General features: G+C 38.7%; 1 protein-coding gene and 2 long non-coding RNA genes across 5 annotated transcripts in view; 1 reads left to right on the top strand and 2 right to left on the bottom strand.

Annotated features, from left to right (window-relative positions):
• LOC140846261 (uncharacterized) overlaps positions 1-27948 on the bottom strand; it is a 229035-nt gene that overhangs the window by 183710 nt on the left and 17377 nt on the right. The window lies entirely within an intron of this gene.
• The window catches only part of GRAMD2B (GRAM domain containing 2B), a 90926-nt gene continuing 72586 nt past the window's right edge, over positions 9609-27948 (top strand). Inside the window, exon 1 of one of the 2 annotated variants that reach the window (XM_037005219.2) lies at positions 9609-9840. In XM_037005219.2, the coding sequence (XP_036861114.1) occupies positions 9698-9840 (143 nt within the window). In that variant the 5' untranslated portion in view covers positions 9609-9697. The remainder of the gene's footprint in view (positions 9841-27948) is intronic. The other variant, XM_037005220.2, reaches the window with a different exon arrangement.
• Positions 11562-21331, bottom strand: LOC108405709 (uncharacterized). 2 transcript variants are annotated; one of them, XR_012125279.1, is made up of 3 exons: positions 21003-21322; positions 19870-19973; positions 11562-14871 (listed from the first exon to the last, which is right to left on the bottom strand). It is a non-coding gene; the product is annotated as an uncharacterized lncRNA (long non-coding RNA). The 2 variants fall into 2 exon arrangements; XR_005057801.2 differs by lacking the exon at positions 11562-14871 and having other exon boundaries at positions 19573-19973; positions 21003-21331.

Here is a 27948-nt window from a genome sequence, read left to right as displayed (position 1 = left end):
GCGTCCCCATGGGCACATGTGGACACTGTAAAGGCAAACACTGCCCAAGAGGCATGATGGGAACAGAAAACGTAATGTCAAATCCAAGTGGACTGAAGAGACTAGAAAATACGCACCTTATTTTCTTTTCAGGAGACCTTGTGTAATAGTGGAAAGACACAGGGCTTTGAATTGTAGAGACCTGCATTTGAATCCCAGAGCTGCTTACCTCAATGAGTAGACTTGGAAAAGAGACAATTCCTCTCAAGTTTGGTTTTCTTGTTTCCAAAGTGGTGAGAAATATACCCATTTCCTAGCACTATTAGGAGGATTAAATAAGTTTTTGTATGTAAAGTACCAGGCATATAGAAATCACACAATAATTAAATTCCCTTCTGTTCTTGATCCTCCCTCCCTAAGAACTTTATATGAAACACTGGGAACACAGTTTCTTGGAGAAACAGCCTATCTCTGCAGCCCCAGGATGGCCCAGCTCAACCACCAAACACCACCTCACTCTAGAGTTTTTACAGGAGCACAGGGCAGACATAGAATTCAAACTCTGGGTTCAAACCAGAAATCTCCAAATGAACTCTGACCTGTCTCGGCTAAATGCTCCCTGTGGTTACTGGAGAAGACGGTAAGCATCTGTACCTTTCTGAGTCTCACCTTTGTCATTCACAAGCTGTGAGGCATAGGATGAGTTCACTAAACTTTGGAGCCTCAGCCTTTTCCTCTGCAAAACTAGGATAACTGCTGTGCAAAATCTCTTCTACCACTGCACACAAGCATCTTAAAGATTGCTGTCATCATGAGCAATGTGGTGACCTGTAAAAACCTCCACCAACTTATTATCTTCTTGGGTCGTCTTTTGCATTTTTTGATAACTAGTAGAGAATATTTTTCATTTACTAGCCATGTGCATTTCTTCTTCCAGAAATTGCATGCTATGACCTCACATCTTAAAAGATCCTATGAGCTAAATTCTCAAGACTAAATTATCATAGACAACACCATCTCAGTCACCTGCTCTGAATGTGACCCAGCCTTACTGCTCTTCCCTGTTTTGAAAAATTGCAGGAAGAACACTAAATTTCTGGGAAGATGCAATCAATGAGAGCACAGGAACATATTAGCATGTGCTCTTTCTCTTTGCCTGTCTTTCCGACATTATAGTCCATGTGCTTCTAAATGCTTGAAGATTTTGTAGGGAATCATCATTCCTAGTGTTCATTGTCTCAAACAGGTGAAATAACCACCAAAAAAAACCTGTTATTTCAAGATTACAAAGAAGGACAAAGGGAAAATACCAAAAATCCTGGCCCTGGACTTACGTAGACATGCATAAAAAAGAAACAAATACGTGTCCTGTAAAAGAACAGTGATGATCAAATTCACCAATTGTGATTAAGTTTCTAATTATGTTATTAGAAATAGTCAGAAATAAGCCCTAACACTTACAGTTAGTTTGTTTTCAACCAATGAGACAAGACAATCCAGGAGGAAAGGAATAGTCTTTTCAACAATAGCACCAGGAAAATGACAAAAGAGTGAAGTGTCAGGACAACAGGCAAAAGAATAAAGCTGGACCTTACCTCCCAACACACACAAAAATTAACTCAGAGTGCATCAAAGACCTCACCACACTTACTTACCTGCTAAAACTATAAAAAAACTCTTAAGAGAAAACATAAGAGTAAATCTTCATGACCTTGAATAAGGCAATGATTTCTTTTATGCATAAGCGATAAAAGACAGATTGGTAAATTGGACACTATCAAAATTTAAAACTTTTGTACTTCAAAAGACACCATCACAAAAGTAAAAACACAGCCTACATGATGGGAGAAAATATTTGCAAATTAAAAATCTGATAGGGGACTTATAACCAGAATAGATAAAGTCAATAATAAAAAGGCAAACAACCCAATTTGAAATTGGACAAATGATTTGAATAGGTTTGTCTCCAAAACAGATACATAAACAGCCAATAATTATAGAAAAGATGCTCAACATCATTAGTCATTAGGAAAATGCAAATAACAAACATAAAGAGATACCATTTCACATCCACTAGAATGGCTATAAGCAAAGAGAGAGAAAAATAATAAGCATTGCCAAGCATATGGAGGGATTGAAACCCTCATCCTTTTTTGATTGGAATGCAAAATGGTGTGTTTGGAAATCCTCAAAATGTTAAATATAGCAATTTCACTCCCAGTGAAAGATAACTGAAAACATATGTCCATACAAAACTTGTATATATATTTCCATATCAGCATTATTCATAATAGCCAAAAAGTGGAAACAATCCAAATATCCATCAACTGGAACATGGATAAATAAAATGGGGTATGTCTATACAATGGAATATTATTTGGCCATAAAATGGAAAGAAGTACTGATTCATGCTACAACATGAATGAAACTTAAGAACATGCTAACTCAAAGAAGCCAGTCACAGAAGATCACATATAGTATGATCTCATTTCTATGAAACGCCCAGGACAGGTATTTTCTCTCTCATCAGTAGAGACAGGAAGTACAGTGAGATTAGTGGTTGTCTAGAGCAGAGGATGGGGGTGAAGGGGGAGGGAGAGTAACTGCTAATGGTACAAAGTTTCTTTTGGAGTGATGAAACTGTTCTAAAATTAGAGGAGGGTGGTGGCTGCATAAACTCTGCAAATATACTAAGAACCACTAAATTTACTCTTTAAAAAGGTGGACTTTATTTTATGTATATTAGATATTAAGTTGTTTTTAAATCCTTCAAAAACAGATATGTGCTGCTTTAAATAAGGCCCAACGATTTTCTTATAAATGGTAATAATAATTATAACAACTTACCAAATGCTTATTATGTGCCGGACAACCTTCAAAGTCTGTACAAGTATTAACTAATTTACTTTCTCGACAAACTTATTAGGTAAATACTATTACTAAGCCCATTTTACAGATTAGAAAATTAAGGCTATTAGTAGCATCATAAGAATTCAAACACAGAGAGTCTATGTTTTTAAATGAATGTACTGGCTCTGGAATCCAAGAGCAAAATGTGGGGAGGAACCCCTGAAATTCAAAGAATTGGGGAAATTTTTTAAAATTATAATTAATGACTAAGCCTAAGAAAGTTGATGTGGAAGAGTAAGAAATATTATGTGATCCTGCATAACAACAGTATTAAACATAGGTGGGCTGTTGCTGGGAGTCCCTAGTAAGTTTTCATTCACCCATGAGAGGCAGGAGGAGGATCCTGTACAGCTAGCAGCAGAGTGTGAACAGCAGCCAGATTAGGCCAGGTGTGAAGACAGTCAGGAGGGCAGCCCTAACTCTGGCATAATTAGTCATGTGACCTTGAGTAAGTCATCTAATCCCTCTAGACACAAATCAAAGATGTGTAACATCAAGTGTCTTTAGCAGATGCTTTCTAAGGTCCCTATTTGTTTTAAAATCTCACCATGTACCATCCAGTTTCTATACTAAAATCTCAAAAACATCTTAGTGTTATATTTACTCCCAAACAAATCTTCCTCAAATTGGTTTCATGGAATTCTCAAAAAATGCCTTTTCTATGTCAACAATTCTGACCCCCACTACGTCAGCTGTGGGAAGGGATCTGAGAAAATGTGCCCGTCTGGTCCTCGTTTTGAATGGTAAGGCCCCTTGAAAATGATAAAAACCTATTTAGTAAATGTTGGATACATTTCCAGGATGCCCACGCTATTTTGACAATCCCTTGGAACAAAATATAATTTTGACAATGCTAAAATGTTAACTGTGATTATCTCTGGGGGCCGAGGATTATAGATTTTTGTTTGCTTTCTTCTTTATAATTTGTGCATTATGTTTTATAAAATAAGAAAGTATATTTTTTAAAACTATGGCATATTATAAGCATAGTTAATGCCATTGAACTGTAAAAAACTAACCTTAAAACAATTAGGATAATAAACGTTATGTATATTTTACCACAATACTAAAAAATCTACTTTGAGAGCACATAAAAATCATGCAATGCTCATAAATATGTCTTTGGAAATACTTGCCAATTTTATAAAATCAAACAAGGAAGAATATACAACAAATACTATGCAATTTGCCAGATGATAATGCTACTTAAATCAAAGAACAGTTCTTCACATCTGGTAACTTTGGGGCCAAATTCATGTGTTTTTCCAAACACAAGAGCTGGAATGCTTCAATGTTTACAGTGGTGTGAGAGAAACAGCTCATACTGACTCACATGAGCTCACTGTCAGCATCTCTTCCCAAAGCCATCTGCCATCATGTTCGTAGCCTATTTATGCTCTGAAAATTGTAAATGCTACAAATCAGAGCTTTTTTTCATCCTGGAAAACTGGCTTAGCAGCATACCACTGTTTAAATAAAAAACATATCAATTGACACTAACAGAATGTCACACTAAGAGAACGTTTAAAATTAGCTATCTCAACTCATTTTATAAATGTAAACATATATGATCAAGAACAGTGAAAAGATTTGCCCAAGTGAGCGGCGAGGTAAGGATGGGAAAGTGAGTTTTTGAGTCTCTTTCCCTTAAATCACAAAGATCAGAGGCATAAAAAGAAAGACTGTCTGAAGTCAGATATTTTAGTGTTTACTGGAACTGCAAATCAACTTTCTAATCTTCCTGGGGCACAACCCCATCTAAAGTATTACCAGCTGTGGCAGATGGTAATAGTTCCCTGTCAAGGGCACCATAAGTTATCTCTCTGTATCCTCTCAGAGAAGGGCTCAGGACTTTAGGGGAGAATCTAACCTTCTCACTAATCGTTATCCTAGAAACCACAGAACAAAGGAGATGAGAAAACAGAAAGGGACTTTACATAGGACATAGTCCACTAGTTGGACTGAATATTCCATGCCTCTGGGTGGGGCCATCAGTACCAAGATCAACACTCCACGGGCCTAAGTTCTTTAACATTGGTTCTCCCTCTGGGAGTATGTCTTCTACAAGCCACATGCAGGCCCACAGCTGATGTCACCTTCACAAAAGGAAACCATTGATTTTAATTACATTATAATAAGACCCCACTCAACTAGTGAAAATATGACCAGCTCAAATCAGAACCTTCCTCCTCATCAGTATTTTCTGCATGTTTACTATGCACAGGCTTCATGCTTGACCTGGACATTATCATAAGTCCTCACAATAGCCTTTTGAGATGGGTACTATTATTCTCAGCATTTTTACAGGGGCTTGGAGAGGTTAAGTATCTTTCCAAAGGAACACAGCAAGGACATAATGGAGCCACCTTTCCAATCTAGATGACCTGACCTGTAAGCCCACAGGCTGAAGCATCACACAGCCCACTCTAGGAATGTGGGTTCATTGACATGGCACTCAGACACTGAGTTTCCATAGATGGCTGTTCTATAATAAAGTCAGAATCCCAGGTAACTTCACCAGACCATATGCTGCTGTGCCCAAATATCAGTAGTATCTGCTTAGAGCATACAGATTAATTTGATTTTATTTACAAATGGGAGTTCACATCCCATGACTCTGGAAAGATCATGTTCAAAGCTCCATTTACCTGGTGTTTTGAGTTTAGTTTTGTGCACTTCAGCATCCAATTCGATACCTCAGATGAGGAGCATATACAAGCACAAAGTCCCCATCCCCCGTCTAGCTTAGCACCAGTAGCATATTAGTTCCTTATCTGTGGACTTCAGAATGACTGGATATAATAATCAAAGATTATCATTGCGTAAGACTAAGTCCTTGAATCAAGTCCTCACATCTTAAGTCCTTGAAACTATGGACCTAGTTTCACTGAGGAAAGAAAAAAATCCTTCTTTGTTTACAGTAAAGTTTAATGAACCAGATTTAGGGAAAAAAAACGAAGAAGACTTTCAAGATCATCTTGGCTGCAGGTTTTAAACTCAAATGCAGACTATGAGAAGCCGTGACTCAAAGCAGGTAGAGTGAAAGGTAATGAGGGCTGGAGACTGAGGCAAACTGCAGAGTTCACTCCCCGTCACAAGGGGGCACTGTTACTTAGTACCAGTCAACTATGGCCATCCTCTTGACAGACCTGATTTTCTAGGCAAGGTCAGACAACTATGTTTCATATGAAATCATAAGATATTTCTAGTTATAAAACATGGTAAAAGCCAAATAGTACATATGAGTGGGTCAAATCTAGCCTAAAAACTCTTCATTTGGTAGAAGAGGGAAAAAAATGCAGAGGTGTGAACTGAACTTGCCGGGTGAGAGACCCCAAATTCACTGCTCTTTTCTATGTCAGACCCTCTTTTACCGTCTCTGCTTATAAAGATGTAACATTATGACATCAGAAAAATGACACATTTCAATCAGTGGTCTTCCTTAAAACTGCCCACTAATTGTCAGTCTTTATCTTGTTTCATTTTGTTTTTTAATCTCAGTTTCCATAGGAGGATATAAAAGGACCTCTTTGCACTTTATTTTTGCTATAGTCTAATTGTTGTCACAGATTATTCATATTTTGCCAGTATGTATGCTCCTTTTACATTTACATAAATGTCCTATTCCATTTGTTTATCTTTGATCACCTGGCCCTTAATTCTCACACACAGAAATGAAAACTGTGGCAAAGCCCAGCAATGCCTTGAGCAGAGGCCATGTCTGGTCAAAGGGGTCAAACAGTGGCAGCTCTGATGTGGACTGCTGCCCAGCAGTGAAGTGCCATTAATCTTAAAGATACAGCAGTCAGAGTTCACGTTCCCTTTCAGGGTTCCTGAGCTATCAGGACCTTATTCCCGTTGGAACACAAAGTCCAAACGTAACGACTGGCAAAGTTCGAAAGATTGAGCGTGGGCAGTTCATATCAAGAAGTGAATTCAGGAAGCAAGCCCCAGCTGGATGCTGCCCTCAGACAGGCTTAGGCAGCACCTCCCACCAGCATCTGTTGGGTTTAAAATTTGAACATCCCTCAAGAGAGCATGAGCCCTGCACTTTTCGACTCCTCTCTGTGGTCTCCTATCCCCACCTCATAGGTTTACTTACCTTTCTGGTTCTTGAAGGCATTTGAGTGCTTGACCCCTGCTCTAGACTTTCAACAAATCTCATCTTTGACACAATTTCTTATGATAAGGAATTAACATCTTATATATGAGTTCAGTCAATCCTGTTTCACAGAGGATCTGCTTCTTCTAGACTGGTAGTTGCTGCCTGAATGAAATAACTATGTCACAAAATGATTGTGGAAATGGTCCAACTCATCTCCTTCTGCTTCCAAGGCATCACATACATGGCCATTGTTTGTTTAATTAATTGTTTAATTAATTGTTTAATTAATTAATTAATCATGCATCGTTTCATTCCCATTACCTATGAGATAAAGTTTGAACTACCCACTGGCATTCAGGATTCTTCATAACTCAGCCTCCATCTAAATGTTCAAAGCTATTACTCACCTCACCAACAAAACTCCACTCTCACACATACACCTGACCCGTGTCTATTCATTTGCACGCAAACTCTACTCCCTTCCCTTTCTGCTTTTCCACCATCTCCTTATTCTTCAGAACTTAACCCAAACTCCACCTTTTCCATTAGACTTTTCTTAATCATTCCAGTCTCAAATGAGCTTGCCTCTTTTTAAATGCAAATGCTCAATAAGTATTTGTTGAATGAGTGAGCTCCAGCATGACAACATCAATTATGGCCAAGTTGCTTAACCGTTCCAAGACATGGTTTCATCATCTGTAAAAATGTGATTTGGGCAAGGATTAAATGAGATGTTATTATGAAATTATCTAGCAGAGATGCTGCTTAGACTCTAAAGCTACTAGATAGTGCAGACTCAAGAAATATTAGCCTTATTTACTGTCTTCCACCCTTTTTATTATTAGTTACTCTTCAAGTTTGTACATAGTCTTTTCATTTTTGTAGCTACAGTATTGGAACAAGGACCCATTTCTTGATTTTTTTTCTTTTGTGCAAATAAAACACTACTGAATGAGTACTAAGAAAGTTACTCTATTAAAAAATATGTCCAAAGACTGGCTGTTGACAGTGGGATTTCCTCCTTTAGAGAAATTTGTCCTAAATTAAACCTTGCCCCCTGTAAAAATTCCAACCTGCCTGGGAGATAGTGACATATTATGTTTCTTTAATTATTCATATCTGTGCTGATTAGACCTTTTTGTTTACAAGGAACAGAAACTACCTTGCAGGTTGTTGCTATTCTATGAAGTATAAAAATTGCTTTAATCAACATTTTAGCATAACTTAGCTTATTTAATGTCTTTTGAGATAAGGGTGAGGGGAGAAATACAGACATTGCACAATCAAAGGAGGAGAAGGAGGGAAGCTGGGTGCAGTGCACCCCCAGAATTGTAGCAAGATGGCACTGGGAACCAGGCACTGTGCCCACTTGCCACAGTCTGCCCAGCGCTAAAGGGTTCCTAGCATGTGGGACATTCAGTGCTAAACACAGGACAATCCTGGACAAACCAAGATAAGCAGACCCTATTAGATGCCAATAAAATCCCACCAAATGACACAGTTTGTCTAATTTCAAAAGTGTAGCCAGAGGCACTACTGCAACAGGACCAACACAAACCTGACCCTGGCTGGTTATCAGCTGGTCAGAGAAAAGTGCTAATGATATCAAGGCTAAAGGCTGGATTTCCCAGGAAACTCTGCCCTCTTCCACCATCAGAATCGGCATACTTTACTGAGGCCAGCTGTGCTGCAATGTCACGACTAACAAAGGGGAACAAGGGAAGAGAGAGCTACTTAGGACCAAAGCCTTCCCTGCTGCTAGTCACGCGGGTGGAGGGACACTGGTATTTTTCTTGTGCATGAATTTAAAGTGACTGAAAATTGTCACACAAGGAAATTCATCTTCTGACCTTCCTGCTTAAATGGGCTCCAAATAACAACAGTAATAATACATGGTGCAACAGTCAATTTCCACAGCATATGCTTCTGTATTTCATTCTAATCCTGTGAGAGAGGCATGGCGGGTACCGAGCTCAGGAGGGCTGGGATCACCTGTGCTTACACAGCCAGCAAGCTGCAGAGGTGGAGCAGGAGCCCTGGCCTCCTAGTGCTGTGTGTGTCTGTCGTAGTTGTTGAGGTACAGTTCATGGCCTTCATGACCCAGCAAATGTCATGACCTGACTGTTCAGGCTCCCTGACATTGCGCATTTCACTTCCATAAGAACTCCAGAACTTTTCAGGTCCCACTGACCAAACAGCGCCGCCTCCAAGCTCTTGTGTGTCCTGCTCAACATTGGCTGCAACATGCAGGTGGGCCGGTGACTTCCTGTATGTGAAAAGGCATAAGGCACATCTACATTTTTCACCCTGTTGGTGGTTAGAAAAAGCATCTCTGCTTTTACTGTTTAGACGCTTCCAGCTTCTGCACCTCATTTATTCATTTTGCTTTTCCACGGCCTCTTCTGCCTAAACCCACAACACTGCATGGTGTTCATACAGGTAATCTGAATACTGAATTTCCCAAACGTTTATTTTCCCTCTGGAGCAAATGTGGGCAGGGTGAAAACCATTTGTGTCATACTTACATGTTACTCATTAACTGAGTTCAAAAAAAAAAAAAATACATAGCTTCAGCTAGATTGAGAGTCATGTGAAGAAAGAGCTTCCTGCCCTGCGGGAGCGGAGCAAAGCTAACACGCAGAGACTTTCACATGATTGGAGAGACTCAGAAATGAGCCTCTGAGCTTATTTCTCGACTTGCCGATGGACATGTGCACCATGGTGAAGAAAAGGCTCTCTTCCCAAGATAGATCAGTGTTCCGGTTTGAGATTACAGGCAGCCCCAGGCAGGCCAGCCTGGAGGCCCGGCAGAGCTCCACTGACAGCCCCGGCTCCGTATTTCTCAGGTGGGTGCATTCCGTCTGGTTCTCGCCCAGCAGGTGCTCCTTAGAGAGCCCCTTCCTCCTCTCCGGAGGCAGCAATCTGCCAAGAGGAAAGAGAGGGCGCAGCCTAGGCATCTGGGCCGGTGGCTTTGAAGGGGGTGCATGGCAAGGGGTGCTATGTGCCGAGCAAATTGAACTCCTACCACCATTAAGAGAAAATAATGGTTAGTGCCTTCATTAGGACTTCTTTAGTCCTGGATAACTGGCCAACTATGTGGCTCCTCAATTCCTGACTCAGTCTCAGGTTCATAGGAAGTGAAGCCAGATACTTGAACCAAAAACCTTACTTTGATGTCAAAATGACCTGTATTATCGCCAAAATAGTAATTATTAAAATATTAGGATAGTTGCCCTATTTTGGGTATTCCTATATTAAATATCAAAATATTAGCTGTGCTCTGCTTCAACTATTTACTGTACAGTGATTCATAGCTTTGACCAGATTCAGAACATATTCTTTTTACCTATCAATATTAATATCAATGTCACAATTACATATTTTTTTATGAAAATTCATTTATCGACTATTCATTTTGTCTCATAATAATTCTCTGGAAACTTATAAAATGTAGAGAACAAGTGTGGTGGAAATAAGAAATAAGAAAAAGTTTCTTATCCAACTTTGATTCATACTTTAATGTAACTTTCATGTAAACTTCTTAAAGAAAGGCAGAAAAATGACTTCCAGAGCTGAACTTTACTTTTACATTGCACCATATCCAGAAAGTTGAGTATTTGCTTTGTTTTTTAAATCATTATAAAGCATTTACACAAAAAGTGCTCAAAATCAGCTTTTAAAAATTAAATAGAGAACAATGAAATCCCATTTCATTTCGTGGTACGCACATATCAGAATGTCAGGTTACAAAAACAAATGAAATAATTTTAAAAATTTTAGAGACTAAGTGCAAAATGTGTTTAATAGTCCATTATAAAGTTAACTTAATTTCTCTACCCATCATTAAAATGAATCTACCTAGCTTGAAGTATGTCGTTTGACCAATACAATTCCTGTGGTTGAAAAATGTAAAACTCTTTTGCTGAACTTTGAATGTTTCTCAAAATGCTTTGGTCAATCCATCTCTTAAGCAGACTATAATACAAACTCTTCTTCAAGCTCAAGCCCTAATCAGGAAAAAGTAAATTAAATTAAAATGCATAAACAAATAAATATCAAAAGTTTATAAAATATACAAAGTATAATTTAAATAGATATAATACATGATTTAAATGGGTATATTAAATAAATAGAATAAAAACAAAAAAAAAGCTGAACCTAAATTCAAGCCTCTTTTAAAAAGAGCCCAGGCCTTTTCACCTGCATATTTGTTTATTCAACATCGAATCTCTATATTGGTATCTACAAGTAGTTTTTTTTAATGTGTATTGGAAGCAGTCTAAAAACATCATACACATCTCCAAACAGTTTGAGCATTGACGGACTTTTAGTCTAGTTGAAAGATTTATTTAACATACTGTGTACAATTTGCAGAAGCAATCAGACACATGTTTAATTATTTGAGGTCAAAAATAAGACCAAGTAAAAGCTTCCCTTTAACTTCTAAATGAACATTAAGAATTTATGTGGCTGTTGTGGTATTCCATTATCCTTCCCATGAACTAGAGCTATAAAATGTACCCTCAGATCAATAAATGACACAGATACAATTTCAAATAGGCACAGATACAATTTATGTGGTTTTTATTCAAACATTCAATTCAACAAAGATTTATTGAGTAACTATTATATGCCAGGCACAGCAGATATAGTCATGAGTAAAGGAGACCCAGTTTATGGAAATTATTAGTTTAATGTCAAAGACAGGCAAAAAAAATTATGAACGAATGCATATATACATACATACACATAATTCAAGTATTAATGTGTATCATTGTAGGATATAATTAAAGGGCTGAGTAAGATGAGGGAAACTAATTTAGATGGATGGCAAGTAAAGGACTCTCTAGGGAAGTGACATTTAGGTGACTGATAGGAGGAAAAAAAGGCTGACCAAGGAAGGATAGGGAAGGAGCATGTGCCCTGAGTTGGGGAAGAGCTTGTTTTCAAGGAACCTGGGGAGGGTGGCACCTGATGAAACTGGAGATACACAGAGGATGCAGGGGTTTCGAATTTTATTCTAATTGCAAGGAGAAACCACTGAAGGGTTTAGAATAAAGGAGTATCACGATGGCATGTTCCCTCTAGAAGAGCATTCTGGGCTCCTGCTGGGTTATTTCTCCTCCTGTGCTCAGTCGAGCAACGATACATCTTGTCAATGTCTCCAATGTGCTTGTGCAACAGTATCTCTAAAGTTATCTACCTAGGAGACGTATTGCTGAATCCTAGATTATAGACATGATTAATTTATTCATCATGTCAAATTGTGTTAAGAAGGTCTGGGTCATTTATGCTACTACCAGCAATTTTTCTACTGCCTCAACAACATTGGCATTGCCTGACTTTTCCATGTTTTCCAATGTGGAAGGTGTGGAATGCTATCTTGCATCATTTTGATGTGCACTTTCCCTTATTAATACAGGAGGAGCATCTTTTCAACATGTTTATTGGTCATTTTTATTTCCTCTTCTTTAAATGTCTGCTTATGGAATCATGATCCTTTGGGGCAGGAGAGTCAAGGAGAGGGGTTACTCTCTTATTCTTATTTTTAGATAGCTTTTAAAACATGCCAAATATTGATCTTTTCTTAGTTTTATGTGTTGCAAATATATTATTTTATTGCATATTTTATTCCAGTATATGACTTATCTGTTCATGTTGTCTATCGTGCCTCAGCTATTTTTAATTTATCTATTATTTTCTTAATAATTTGTACTTTCTGTGACTTCTGTAAGAAATTCTTCCCTACCCTGAGGTTATAAGAATATTTTTATGTATTTTCTTCTAAAAGTATATTTTCTTACTCTGTCATACATCACTATCTTAACTACTAACACTTTATAATAAAAGCTTTGTTATTTCATAAGACAAGACTTCTTACCTACCTCAGAATTGATCTGCTACTCTTGACCCTTGCCTCTTCCATTGCAACTTTAGAAACTGCTTATCAAATGAAGACCTTTATTTTTACCTTTTTAAAATCGAAACCATACTAAATCTATTGCTCACGTTGAGGAAATTTGACATTTTATGGCACTCTACTCATTCATGCAAATGGTATGTCTCTCCATCTATTTAAGTCTTCCTTTAATATCCTTTGATAAAGTTTTATAGTATTTTGCATATTGTTTTTTAGATTATTCCTAGGTATTTTACACCTTTGTTGCAATATGGAATATATTTTCAATTGCATTTTTTTGTTGATGTCATACAGAAATTTATTAAATTTCTAAATTTCTAAATCTATATTCAACATGCTTGCTAAGTTTTCTTAGTAATTTTAATAAACAATCTGTAGACTAAGACGTTTTCTTGGTAGACAATTATATTATTTGAAATAATAAAAACTTTGCTTTTACTTTTCCAATCTCTACTCCTTTTAAATCTTTTTTAGCTTATTAAAAAAGCATATATATGTTTATTAAACAATGCATATGATATTGAGTACAAGTAGTAATTTCAGGCATTTTTGTTTTGTTCCTAATTTTAAAGAGAATGTTCCAGCATTTCTCAGGGTTAAAAAGTTCCCTTATCCTTGATGTTTTCTAAGAGGTTGTTGAAACTATTGAGTGCTTTCCTCGCCTCCATTGAGATGATCCTCATTTGAAAATCTTTTGACATTCATAATGTGCACAGTACCTCAATATTAAAAATTCAACATTTCCCAAAATATACAGAACATTGGGCAGCCTTGAAAAACATGAATTGCTGTAAGATTTCTTTTCCCCTATGAGGAGGTTAGTTATTTTGTTTTTATTGAGGAATAATTGACATACAATACTGTATTGGTTTCAGGTGAGCACCATGGTGATTCAATACTTATATATGTTATAAAATGGTCACCACAATAACTGTAGTTACCATCCAAAGCTATTAGAATATTAATGACTATATTCCCTATGCTATACATTACATACCATGGCTATTTTATAACTGGAAGATTGTAACTCTTAATCCCCTTCACCTATTTCATCCATTCCCCCCACCAACCTCCCTCCCCACTGGCAACCATCAGTTGTTTTCTGTGTCAATGAGTCCATTTTTGTTTTGTTTGTCCATTTGTTCAGTTTTTTAGATTCCACATATAAATGAAATCATAAAACACTTGTCTTTCTCTGCCTGGCTTATTTCACTTAGCATAATACTGTCTAAGTCCATCATGTTGTCACAAATGGCAAGTTTTGCTCTCTTTAATGGCTGAGTAATATTCTATTGTGTATATATCTCTATCTTATCTTCTTTATCCATTCATCTATAAATGGACACTTAGGTTGCTTTCATATCTTGGCTATTAGAAATAATTCTGTACTGAACATAGGGAAGCATATGTCTTTTTGAATTAGTATTTTCATTTTCTTTAGATAAATACCCAGAGGAGAATTGTTGGATCTACAGTAGTCCCATTTTTAATTTTTGGAGGAACCTCTATACTGTTCTATAGCAGCTGAATCAATTTACATTCTTACCAATAGTGCATGAGGGTTCCCTTTGCTCCACATCCTTTCCAGCACTGGTTATTTCTTGTCTTTTTTGTAATAGCCATTCTGACTGGTGTAAGGAGATATCAAATTGCAGTTCTGATTTGCATTTCCCTGATGAATAGTGATGCTGAGCATCTTTTCATGTGACTGTTGGAAAAATATCTACTCAGATCCTCTGCCTATTTTTCAGTCAGATCGTTTGTTTTGCTGTTGAGCTGTATGAATGAGTTCTTCATATATTTTGGATGTAAACCCCTTATCAGATGTTATCGTTTATGAATATCTTCTCCCACTCAGTAGGTTGCCTTTTCATTGTGTTGAGGGTTTCCTTGGCTGTGCAAAAGATTTTTTGTTTGATGTGGTCCCATGTGTTTATTTTTGCTTTTCTTGCCTTGCCTGAGGAGACAGATCAAGAAAAATGTCACTAAAACCGACGTCAAAGACTTTACTGCCTATGGTTTCTTCAGCTCTAAGCTTTAGGAGTAGTTGACCCAAAAAGGCTCCGATAAATTAGCAGTTCCATAAACGAGTCATTCAGCAAATGAAAATCAGGGTTATTCAGAATAATAATTATTCAGGATAATAATCAAAATTATTCTGCTTTTGGAGATGTATCATGCAAATTAGCCATTAGCTATATTTCTTTTAATAAATTTGCTTTCCTAAAATACTTCATTTAAGGGCATCAGTCTATTTTAGTTTTAGGCAAAGGCGAATTGCCCCGTGAAGGCAATGAGTGTGCCACGGAACGGGGTGCCGTGGGCTCTGGGAGCACAAACAGGGTCCAGAACGGCAACAAAGGAGGGCAAAGAGGAGGCAGCACTAAGCGGAACATGGGACCAGGGTGCAACCAGCTCAGGCCTGCTCAGGCCCCTCCTGTGCTCAGATGCAGGGGCCATTCCAGGCGATCGGCAAGCACCTTGGAAGGCGCAAGGCAGCCCTGCCGTCACATCCGCTGTGCTGCATTTACTCGCCCCGATTACTCTGCGTCTATGCCTCTGCTCTCCCGGCTGCCACACTCAGCGGAACCAGAAATGTTTGTCTTCCCTCCCGCTCTCCCCTCCCAAGAGCCTTGCTTTCTCTCGGCCAAACCCACTTCTTCTGTTCTTAGGGAAAGGACAGGCGCACTGTTTGGCACATGAAGGACAAGGACATAGTAGACGTATCATATCATGGCCATTTTCACCAGGGAAGCCCAGTGCCTCAGCCCGTTCACTGTTATCACCAGGCTTTTGAACGTGTGGAACCCCGCCCCCACCCCCAACTGCCTCAAGAATTCCTATTTGTCTTTCAAGATGCACCTCCTGGAAGGTCTAGTGTGCCATCTGGGGAGACTCCCCCATGGCCTCTGACCTCCACCTCTCAGAACTAGAAGCCTTTCTTATTTGTTGGCACCATGTCCCAAAATGACCACTTACCAGAAGGTATTGCCGTCAGGGGCACATTTATTAAAGGCCAATGAGGCTTAATCTTGCACCCTCACTTATATGCGCCCTTTCCAAGGTCCAAGGTGCTCACATACTCACACATTTTTGTAGACCTTTCAGATAATATTTTAACTACAATCATGACTGCTCTTTCCACTCCAGTTGCCCTCTGTCACACTTCCCCTTCAGTAGAGTGGGTGGGGGCATTTGGGGCATTCTCAGCTAAGGAAAAGTTGTGTGGAGATACGTTTAGTTTGGGATTTGCCATGTGCCCATATGTTAACACTAGCCATCCTGGCATCCAGGAGTACTCCCACCAGCCACTAAGCCAATGCATCCTGCTTAATGACATGGAAGGCTGGATGATGAAGGACCAGGGGTGGTATCATGCTACAAATTTGTCCAACAAGGGCCATGCATCAAAGTATGTGCATAAGGTAAGAAAAACAAGGCTGGAAACGTAGCAGCCAGGAGCTAATCACTGGCAAATTCTTCCAATCCTCAGATGTATAAACACTTAATGGTACATTCTGTTCTTATTAATTCCGAGTCAAAAACATAAGTTCTCCCAGGCAACTAATGACTCTATAGCATCTTACTATGCTGATAGACAGTGACTGCGATAGGCGGGGTGAGGACTTGATAATATGGGTGAATGTTGAAATCACAATGTTGTTCATGTGAAACCTTCATAAGTTGTATATCAATGATATGTTAATCAAAAAAAACACTAAAAAAAACAGAAGTTCTCTCCTGTTAGGACTATACACTTGATAATGCAGCTAATATCATTATAAGTACACCAAACTTCTTAAAAAACTTTTATGATAATTGTGTAATTTATCAGAATTCCTGTGTTTATGGGGCACAAACCCAAGGTAATACTAGAAACAGCCATTGCCTTAGTGTGTATCACATAGTAAATCACACCTTAGCAAGACATTATCAAGAAAGGATTTGCATTCTGAAGAAACATCTAGCCTACCAATAAAATTAAGCTTTTTCTAGGGAAAAGACTAAATCATCTCTCTATTGAAAATACCACAAAATTGTTGCCACATGCAAAAACCAATGAGTATCAGCTAAATAATTTTAAGAAAATATCACAGAGTGTGTCAGGCAGTTAATGCATAACAGCATTACATTACTTTGGGGAATTTGGAGATGTTTATGGAATATGTCTCCTTTTCAAATTATAATTTGTTACCACATTATATTATATTTATATACCGCATTATATAATTAATAAATATTCACTTTTATATCTTATTTTTTTGTACATAATATTTCTTAAAGAAGACTCTAACGCTGTATAAGCTTCAGGCCTACAAAACTTGATCCAGCCTGATTCTAACTGCTTCTATATCTGTGATCTCCAACATCTGAGTTTTTTGACTTTGTAGAAGTTGGTACAGCATATGTGTTTGTTGTGCTGAATGAAGGAATGTATGTGATTCTGGAAGAATGAACTCCTGAGTAGAATGCATGTTGGCCTGTAAGTGACTGCCTGTTTTAAGTCCCTCATTTGGGGCAATTTTGAAAATATTTATGGAAAAACTAATTTTACAAAAAATTTTTTTATCAGTGTTCACTTCATTAAATTTTCCACAACACCTAAAATTGTTTTTAAAAAATACAATTTAGTAACCTATGTTTTAATCTTCAACTCACTTCTTAGATGAAATTTTCAAACATGGAAGTCTATTTTGGATGAATTCAACTCTAAGTTCCCACTTTCATTCAAAGCTTTTATCATAACAGATAATAAAAGAATCAATCAGGTCCTCTTACATGCCTTCCTCTTCCTCTCTCTCTCCCTCTCACTTCCTTTATTTTGCCCCATGTGGAACAAAGATACAGCAAGTGCAAATGACCTGACCGTTCTAGGAGGCGCCTCCATATGTAACATGAGGACAAACTGGGAAGTCCTGCCAAGAGGCACATGAGTGATGACTGAGTGGTTCTATATAACCCAACAGTAATATTAGCAATATTTGCACAGTGGCTTACTCATGGGAACTTTTTAAGATGTGACCTTATAAAACCCTAGTGACTTTTCACTACATAGATAGATCATGGTAGTAATTCTCTACATTGCTTAGACGAGGAAACCAAGTAACAGAAAAGGAAAACAAGTTTTCTGTTGCTACTGAATGTCAAAACTAAGCCAAGGGAATTAGCTCAGGTGGTATACACACAGCCACATACATAACCAGAATGGCCTTATGCAACTTCACTGGCCAATTTATTCCCCTTGCTTGGCTTCAAGTTATTTGGGCTATTTCCAAAAATCAAATCTGTCTTTTAGGGTCAATTAATTCCATTTCTTCATCTCACCCCAGGCGAGTTCTACAACTCCAGAGGGGACATTGGTTTTACAAGTAGGCATGCTACTCTATTTGAAAGAGCAAGTTAAGGAGACCCTCTCAAGGAGTCTCCCTTCTACAACAACTCATTGTGTAATTCTGTGGGTTTAAGTTAAATTTATCCATAAAAAGACAAGGGTATTTGCCCCCATGTACTTTTGAGGAGGGATGAAAGAACAAGTATGGTGTGTAATTTCCTTTGACAAGCAGTTATGGAATACTTTCTGGAATCCCCATATAGGGAGGCTCTGTACGGCGAAGACTGCCTGGTGAGTGTATATCTGGTGTCACCACTTACCAGCTGTGCAATCTCCCTGTGCCTCACTTTCCTCAATTATAAAATGGGGATAATCATAGGATTGTGGACAGTATTAACCAGATAATATATAAAGTGCTAGGCACACAGTGAATGTTCTAATGGTAGCCATGGTAATCATAAGGCAGTGGGGGAGAGTCACAGAGGAAGAATGGTATATTCATCCATCACCTAGAGCTCTGAGAGGCTAGGTATACATCCTTTCCTCTCTATCCCAGCACCTAGTACACAGGAGAAACTCTACAATGAGAAGAGACCCTTGTGGAGGAAATAAATGACTGAAGACCCAGTTCCTGCTTCCAATCTCTGTTGGTGACAGACACACAGAGGCTACTAAATAAGGCAGGCAATGCACGTGCTCTTTGAATATTAAATTCTCAGCCTAACTCTCTAAACTAGAATTTCCCATAGCATGCTTACTATTAATCCCCATGTTGCAAACCTTAGCTCTAGAAAAAAAGGTCACATGTCAAATGCATAATGAAAAAAAAAAAAACCTTGCCAAATGTGAAAAGCTAACAACTGCCAGAACTATCTTGGAGAAAAAGAAAGCTTCTATTTGATTCCTTCCAATAAACCCAAAGAGGCAGAACAATGTGCCATAAATAAGCCTCCCTCCAAATGTGCTCCTGCGAAAGGAAAAGGAAACCCAGAGCAGGAATGGGGAAGTCCTACAAGTGCGTTCATGTATCTCAGGGACTTGTCCTTTGGTCGCTGAGGAAGCTCCCTTGTGCCTAGTCAGCTTCCCCGGTGGCATCCCTTGTCCTCTCTGAGCCCTAGGAAGCCCACAGTCTAGCCAGGCACACGAGTGCTGCCTTTACACCACATTCTCTGCCTGCAACACGCTGGCAGATTGAATTCTGAGCTGTCCTTCAAAACTGGCCCAGATAGCCCTGCCTTCAGAAGGCCCACCTGACACCAATCTCCCTCTCTCTCCACACTCCCATTATACCTCTTGCTTGCATCCATTACAACATTCAGCACCCACTAAATTTCACTTGTTTATTTGTCTTTCTTCCCCACTCCGCTGCCTCATTTCCACCAACCACTCAGCATGGTTCCTGGCACAGAACAGACAATGAATGTTAGAGGGATGAATAAACGGTGGTGTTTGATGATAATTAAAGAGCTCCCTTGCATTGGCAAGCAAGACAGACCGTGGCTGGGGTGCTGCGGACCTCACCCCAAGAAGGCCCACGCTCAGCAGAACAGTCAGGGACATGAGTCGGGAGTCTGCTTAACATGGGGGGAAGAGCTAGTGGCAAAGTCAAGTGATGTACGAGACCTTCTGATCATGGACCGGGACCTCTTCACATCCCACAGTGATTCATTTATTAGATCTGAACTGGTATCTGCCTCAGTGTGGTCCCAAATGTTTCATCCTTGCAACTGAAAAAAAGAGAGGGAGCAAATTATACAACTAAAAGGCTGAAATTTGTTTCCATAAATTTACATGTAAAATTCATTTTAACTCAATTTCACATTATGTTCAAAATAAACTTAATTACTGTAAAATTGGATTAAACTAGATACAAAATAAAGAAGAATTTAATTTAATGAAACATCAATTTTCATTTTAATAACTAATCCCTCACCCATGCCACATGCTTTCCTATCTTCATGCCTCCACGCTTGTTTTCTCTCTACCAGGGATGACATTTCCCCCAAACAGTACTTAACCAACGAGTATTTATTGTGGAATGAGGCACTAGAGACCCAGTGGAGAACAAAACAAAGGTGGTCCATGTTCTCAGGTCACCGTGGTCAGAGAAAGACTGGCATTAAACGGGGATTCTGAGAGTCTTGCATAGAGAAATACAGGACCTAGGAAAACAGAGCCAGAACCCAGCCACCGAGTTATAAAGCAGCCCCTGAGGGAAGGCTCATCTCAGCCCAAAAAAGGCATCATTGCTATGCGTCATGATGAAGGTGTTAGCGAATCCGCTGCAATCATCACACTGCAATACTTAAACGTATCAAACCACTACATTGTACACCTCAAACTCATACCACGTTCTATGTCAATTATATCTCCATAAAAAACACCAGTAATTTTTTTTTAAAGAATGAAACAGAAGAGGAGAGCCGAACGTTCGGCAAAGGGGGTGACGAAGAAAGGAAAAAGATGAGCTAGAACCTCACATGGAAGAAATAGCATTTGCTCTTCTCTGTGGAAAAGAAAAACACATTTCAGATCTCTGAAAGAACACTGGGCCTCTGGAGCAGAGAGAGGGAGAGAGAGAGCTGGAGGACTTGAGAAGCCCACACTTCCTCAGAGAGTAAAAAAGGAACCTCAAAAGTTTTCATCTTGTCCCAGGTTCCAAACAAAATAAAACACCCTCCAGAAATAATCTCCGTCCTATTTGTTTTCCTTTCAGAGCTAGCATCCAGTTGGTGCAGAACTCAATTAGCAGTTACTCTCTCAACAGGCCATCTTTCGGGAACAAAAAACATTCCTCCCCTCCGTGCAGCTGCGCAGCGCCACGACTCCCCATGCTCTTGCACCGATCCTCGCATGATTCCACACAGCCCAACAGCCAGTGGCCAGTCCGAACTCTAAATCAGCAATGAACGCGAAACCACTGGGAGGCACATTCCACACTGAGTGAGAATAGCTGACAAAGGCTGTACGAGTTACAGTTTCGAAGCACATTATGCCAAAACTTCGCCTCTTAAAATAGTAGGCATTTATTTATCTCATGCAGCACCTGCAGGTGTTGAATGTGGGAGTGAGAAAAGTGGGTAGCTCTGACTCACATGCAGGCGCAGTCGGCGGTCCGCCGGAGGCTTGACTGGCCCCGGCAGGTGGGTCTCCAAGGTGACTCACTCACACGCCTGGGGCATTAGCACCTGTTGCCTGCAGGAGGTCTCGGTTCCCGTCCAAGTGGATAGAGAGCCATTTGTCCTTTAAACATGACAGCTGACTTCCCCGAGAGCAAGTGACTCATGAGATAGCACTGTGAATGCCACAGCGTCTTTCACGACCCAGTCTCCAAAGTCATCCGCCATCAGTTTTGCAATATTCTGTTGGTTACACACGTCAGCCCCGTGTATTCAGTGTGGAAGGGGACAACACGAGGGTGGGGACAACACGAGGGTGGGAACACCAAGAGAGGCGACTCATCTGAGGTCAGCCTGGAGGCCGGTCACCACAGTAGCTCTGGGTGGTACCCAGCCGCTATGTATTTCTAATCTGAGAAGCAGTATTGGTGGAAGCAGAGCAGCCTTGCAGGCACTCAGACCTGGATTTGACTCAATCTCTGGCACCGACTGCGTCTCCTTAGCCTAGTTATCTAATCTTTCTAAACCTCAGCTTTCTCATTTGTAAGATGAAGCAAACACCACCTACCTTTTAGGGCTGTTTTGAGGATTTGGCACGGATTATATTTGGTGGCTGGCAAATAGGAGGACTCAAGAATTGCAACTATTATTATAGTTACTACGTAGGCAAAATGTTACTATAGAAACACAGTTGGAAGTCATTATCCACAAAACCTGTGTCAAACCCTTAAGGGTTTTTTGCTATTTGTTTATTATCCTTATGCATTATTTTATAATTTACAAATGCCTTAGAGCTAAATACAGGGTGGCAGACGTATATGAGGCTAAAAAAATTTTTTCTTTTACATGTTTGAGTATGTGCAGAAACCATGAGGACTTTAAGATCCAAACTTGGGGAGTTGTGGGGCGGGGAAGATCCAAAGCTGGAGGGCCAAAGAGCCATGAGGCTATGATCCCTCCCCACCAGCTAAAGTCCATAGTATGATGATCTTTAGGAAACATGGAAGTAAGGTAACAGGAAAGAAAAAAACCCGCAAGTACTGAGCTAAGTAGTTTTCTCAAAATTACAGTTCTTCTGGGGGAAAAAATGTGAATATCTCTAGAAAAAAAGAAAGTTCAGATGGTCAAGTTCTGTCTCATGTCAAAATAAAACATTTTTCCAAAAACTTTCTGGTTTACAAGGTTAAACTATGTTCTATACTCAGGAATCAGAGAGTCTATGCTTTGGCTTGGTTGAGAATTTCTAAGTGTTTTCTCCAGTAAAATAAGAATGAACACACTAGGGGAAGAAGCATCTTCACATCTGTACTCAAAGTATCATTTCTTCAAATTTATATGCAGAGAATCTAAGCAGACAGGGCTGAGGCCTGGCCCAGAGAGGCTTCTGGGACCCGGAGCAAATCACTGGCCCTCTCTTTCCCCATCTCTCAAAATGGAGAGAGCTACTGTAAACAGGACTTTTTCAGGCAAGGGAGAAATTAGAAGGAGGGAAAAAAATCAAATGAGGTGATATATAGAAAGTTTAAAATGTAAAGGTCCTTCAGGTGTGGGGTGGGGAGTGAAGCATTCTTTTCAGGGATTATTTTATTTTTATAGCACTTTTAAAACATTTATTTTAGTTGCTATCTGGAATAATGGATTTACCATACAGGTAATGGAGCTGAAACTTTTGGGGCTTATCATTTGACTGAAGCTCTTCTAATTCAATGTTCACTGTTTGCACATCATGTTACATTTTTTTCTTAAGAAGTCCTCATATTGTTATAAGCTTCAGGCCCTACAAAACTCAATCAGCCCCAGTTGCTGCTGTTAACATAAAGATGCGCTGGTCAACCAAGACCAGTTTTTCTAAATATTATCAGTATTTCATCACACCAGAAAATGGGATATATTTACTAACAGCTTAACAAATCTGTACAAAATGCTAGTATTATGTATGAAAGGGTATTTCCAAGCTGAATGACTTCTAGAAAATATGGAAATAAAATTTATCCATTACACAGACATAATTTTTTATGAACACTCATGTTTTCATTACATAAGATGATCACATTATATAAGCTATATAATTCATAAATTACATATACTGGAGTATATATAGCGTGGAATTTAATTTTTGAGTAAACCATAGTTAAAGGTGAGAGTATCTTTATTTTCCTTCTTAAATGAAAGGAAAAAAGTATTGAATCTTTTATCTATGTATATTATTATATCCCACATTTGGGGCATTTTGAAGAAGTAGAGATTCCAGAAGTCAAACAGCTGTACTACAAACAATAAAACAGTAACTTCTCTGAGTTGAGAAGAGCATTGAACAGTAGCTAAGAACACTAACTCCTCAGCCAGACTTCCTGGTTCCCATCTCATCCAGTGGCATGGCATGTGTGCACTTCAGTTTCCTGTCCTGTTAAAGGGGGAGTGACAGTGCCCCCCTCACCAGGTAGGGAGTGAATGAGTTACCATATTTGTGAGGTGCTTAGAAAACCACCTAGCATATAAATAAGCACTACTTACGCATTCTTAAAACACCTTTGGCTGATTTCTACCTTGGGCTGTCACCTCACAAACTGCTTTACCAGCCTGAGTAATGATTGAAAAGTTTCCATTTTACCCCACTGCCATTCTCCCACTAGTGACAACGTGTTGCTTCTAGATGACCTACTGAACTGCCACCTTTTTTGTAGAAAAGGTTATGTTACTCATCTTTATATGCACGTAGGTATTGTTTAGCCTTAGAACAGAAGTAATCCCTAAGAATTTTTTTTTTCGGATTGCAAGTTAAGATAGGAATAACTGAAACAGAGCACTGTGTCACTCAGGCCTAACAAAGAAGGAAATATTGCCATTTGCAACAACATGGGTGGACCTAGAGGGTATCATTCTCAGTAAAATAAGCCAAGCAAAGAAAGACAAGTACTATTTGATTTCACTTACATGTGGAACCTAGAAAAACAAAACAAAGAAACAAGAAATAGACCCATAAATACTGAAGCCAAACTGTTGGCTACCATAGCGAGGGTGGTGGAGGGATGGTGAAATAGGTGAAGGGTATATAGAGGTACAAACTGTAAACTGTACAATAAATTAGTCATAGGACTAGAAGTACAACACAGAGAATATAACCAATACTATTGTAATGTCTTGGTATGGTAACAGGGGGAACTACACTTACCATAGCAAGTATCTAGTAATGGACATAATGATCAAGTCACTATGCTATACATCTGAAACCAATATAATATTGTATATCAACTTTATTCCACTAAAATAAATGAGTAAATTAATCAATCAATAAATAAAATGGGTTTCTTGTAGACCGGGTGTAAAAAAAGAAAACCATGTAGCTTAAAATAAATGTTTCACAGTATAGGATTACTACGTGTTTTCTCAAAGGGTTTTTGATATTTCCTGAATTGTTCACATTAGGAAATATAATTATACCATTAGCAAGCAAGAGTTTAACTTTTGATGATCAATAAACGGGCAAAATTTTAGGTTGAGCTGTTTAAACAAAAGTGAAAAAAAAAGAAAAGAAGAAAGCTCTTTTGTATTAAGTATTAATAAGTATATGTCGATTGGAAGATACCTTGTTTATTCATGTATTGGCATGCAAGAGCAGGCTAAGATGATTTGACTTTGAACTTTCATCAGTATCTGTTTTTATAATAATAAAAGCAGAGTGTGTTTTATTGTGGCCCTAAAACCACTCTGTCCCTGTGAACACCACATGACTGGGTCATTAATAAGAAAGTTTTGAGGAACAGCTGTATAGTAAATATTTAATGGAAATATCAAGTGACCTTTCTTAAGGTCTTATATCTCAGTGACAGGAAAGTTTTGTTGTTAACTTCCAATGTAGTTATGTAAATAGCCCTTAATTTATGATAAATAATAGGAAGCATACATCATAATGAAACATTCGATTATGTGAACACCACAGTTTTTTGGTTGAGGGCCCTTCTTTGGTTCCCAAAGAGCAACAGCATTGTTTATTCCTGAATTCAAAAGAAATAAAGTTCTCCTGCTGTGCAGCTGTCAGGTTTTTTATGGTGCCAAAGGCTTTCTAGCCATCAGCAAAGCTATAGTCTTATGTAATTTTAGCAGCCTTTCAGAAATGCATGGTTAAGAGCAGAATGATAACTCTAGTTCTAGAATCAGATAATTCTTAATTAGGTCCATCTTTGGTTCCACAATCTCTTAATAAAAATTACAACCTACTGTTTAATAGATGCCTCTTATGTGCTGGGTACAGTGCTAAACCCTTTTCACAAATTAGCTAATTCAAACTTCACAATAACCTTATGAAATAGGAACTGTTATTACCCCATTTTCCAGATAGAACTGAGAACTGTGGGGAAAAGTAAGTACTTAATTCCCACAATAGAAGAGTTGTACTCAGTCTAAAAACACTAAATCTCAGGGTTTTCCTACTTCATTGTACTCCATCTCCATCCACCCTTAATCTCCTTACATGATGAAGTAACAGAATTGGGCTGCCGGATGTCAACCTCCTAAAATAAGTGGGGTGATAAAATCTGACATGAGTTAGATGTGTCACCAAAAGCATAAGCTACAAAAGAAATAATAAATTGGACCTCATCAAAATTAAATACAAAAGTCACCATCAGGAAAGTGAAAGATAATCCATAGGATATATGATTCGCAAATCATATATCTGTTCAAGGTCTACCACCCAGAATATATGAGGAATTCTTACAACTCATAATAAAAGACAACATGTTTTAAAATTGGGAAAGGATTTGAATAGCTTTCTCTCTAAAAAAGATATATAAATGGCCAGTAAGATGCAATATGGTGCTCAACATGATTAGTCATCAGGAAAATGCAAATTAAAATCAGATTGAGATACTGCTTCGAACCTACTAGAATGATTCTACTCAAAAAGACTGAAATTAACAAGTGTTGGTGAGCACGTAGAAAAATTGGAACCCTTATACATTGTTGGTGGGAATGTAAGATGATGGAACCACTTTGGAAACAACTTAGTGGTTCTCCAAAAAGTTAAACATAGAGTTACCATATGACTGAGCAATTCCATTCCTAAGTATATATCCAAGAAAACTGAAAACATGTCCACACAAAAACTTGTATATGGATATTCATTATAGCTAAAAAGTAGAACCAACTCAAATGTCCATCTACTGATAAACTGGTATGTCAACAAAAAGGAATATTATTTGGCCATAAAAAGGAATAGAGTACTGTTACATGCCACAACATGGATGAAAGAAGCTAATCCCAAAGGCCACATGGTTCCATTTATATGAAGTGTCCAAAATAGCAAATCTATAGAGATAGACAGTAAATCAGTGATTCCCAGAGGCTATGGGGAACAGACAGTGAGAACTATCAATTACTATAGAGTTCCTTTTTGTGGTGATAGAAATGTTTTGGAATTAGTTGCAACAATTGCTCAGCTCCATTTAGTGGCACTAAAACCACTGAATTACAGACTTTTAAAAAGTGAATTTCATGGTATATGAATGATATCTCAATAAAGCTGGTATTTAAAATAAACACTAATGAAAGACCCTAATAAATAAGTCCCTTTTTTTTGAAAAGTTTATATTCTGTAAGTACAAAGTATATAGATATGACAGATAAACTGGTTTCCTAATTTTCAAAAAGACTGACACACTTGCATTAAACTAGATCTTCTAGATCAGTATTTTCTTTATTTGTCATGTAATTTTTCAGGATCACTTCCCTTTTACCCTTTCACTGAAATTGTGTAGAGTTAAGATAGGGATGTAGGAGGATGAGTACTATAAGAAAGGGGGTTGTGTCTGGGGTCCCCAAGCCCACCCCACACTCGGAGATTCCCCAGAACTAGTCCCAGTACCCAGCACATGGTTGTCCACATGGCTAAGATTTATTACAGGCACGTAGTAAGCTGAGTCATAAAGGAAAAAGAGGTAGAGTCTGGAGGAATCCGTGTACCGGCTTCCTGATGCTCTCTCCCTCCCATGAAGGTCAGAGAGAACACACTCTGCCCCCAGCAACAAGAATGTAATAACATGTGTACAGTGAAGTAACATGTAGAGACTTGGGACAGCAGGTGTTTTTGGAGGCTGGTCACATAAGCACCTCCTGCCTAGCACATACTCCAAACTGAAACTCCCAGAAAGAAAGCAGATGTCTGGCATAAATCATATTGCTTGCATAGTCTAGGTCCAATGAGCCACCTTTATCAGGGGACAGTGGGAACACCCCTAATGTCCAAGTCTCCATATGCCAGCTAAGAATCAACCTTGAAAACAGGCCTTTTCTAAAAATAGTAGTCTCAGGCCTGCTATGTGAAGTCTATTCTGAATAGGGTGGAAAATGATGATTTCAAACCCGCCATCCAAAGAAAACAGATCCTCTTACAGGACAAGAACTGGGAGCCTCTGGAATGGGCTCAGCAGTGTCATAGCCAAGGAGTACTGACGTCCACGACCCCGGCAAGCTGTGCTGGTGCAAGGAACTGCCTTAGGACTGCCCAGTCTCTTTGATGCGGTCCCAAGATTTTCTAGCTTAAGTCATGTCTACTCCTTGGTGATTTCCTGTAATCAGCATGCCC

This window comes from Manis javanica, chromosome 14 (genome assembly GCF_040802235.1).
Source record: "Manis javanica isolate MJ-LG chromosome 14, MJ_LKY, whole genome shotgun sequence".
Classification (NCBI taxonomy): domain Eukaryota; kingdom Metazoa; phylum Chordata; class Mammalia; order Pholidota; family Manidae; genus Manis; species Manis javanica.
The sequence above is the reverse complement of the archived record's forward strand: the minus strand, read 5'-3'. Positions and strand labels throughout refer to the sequence as shown.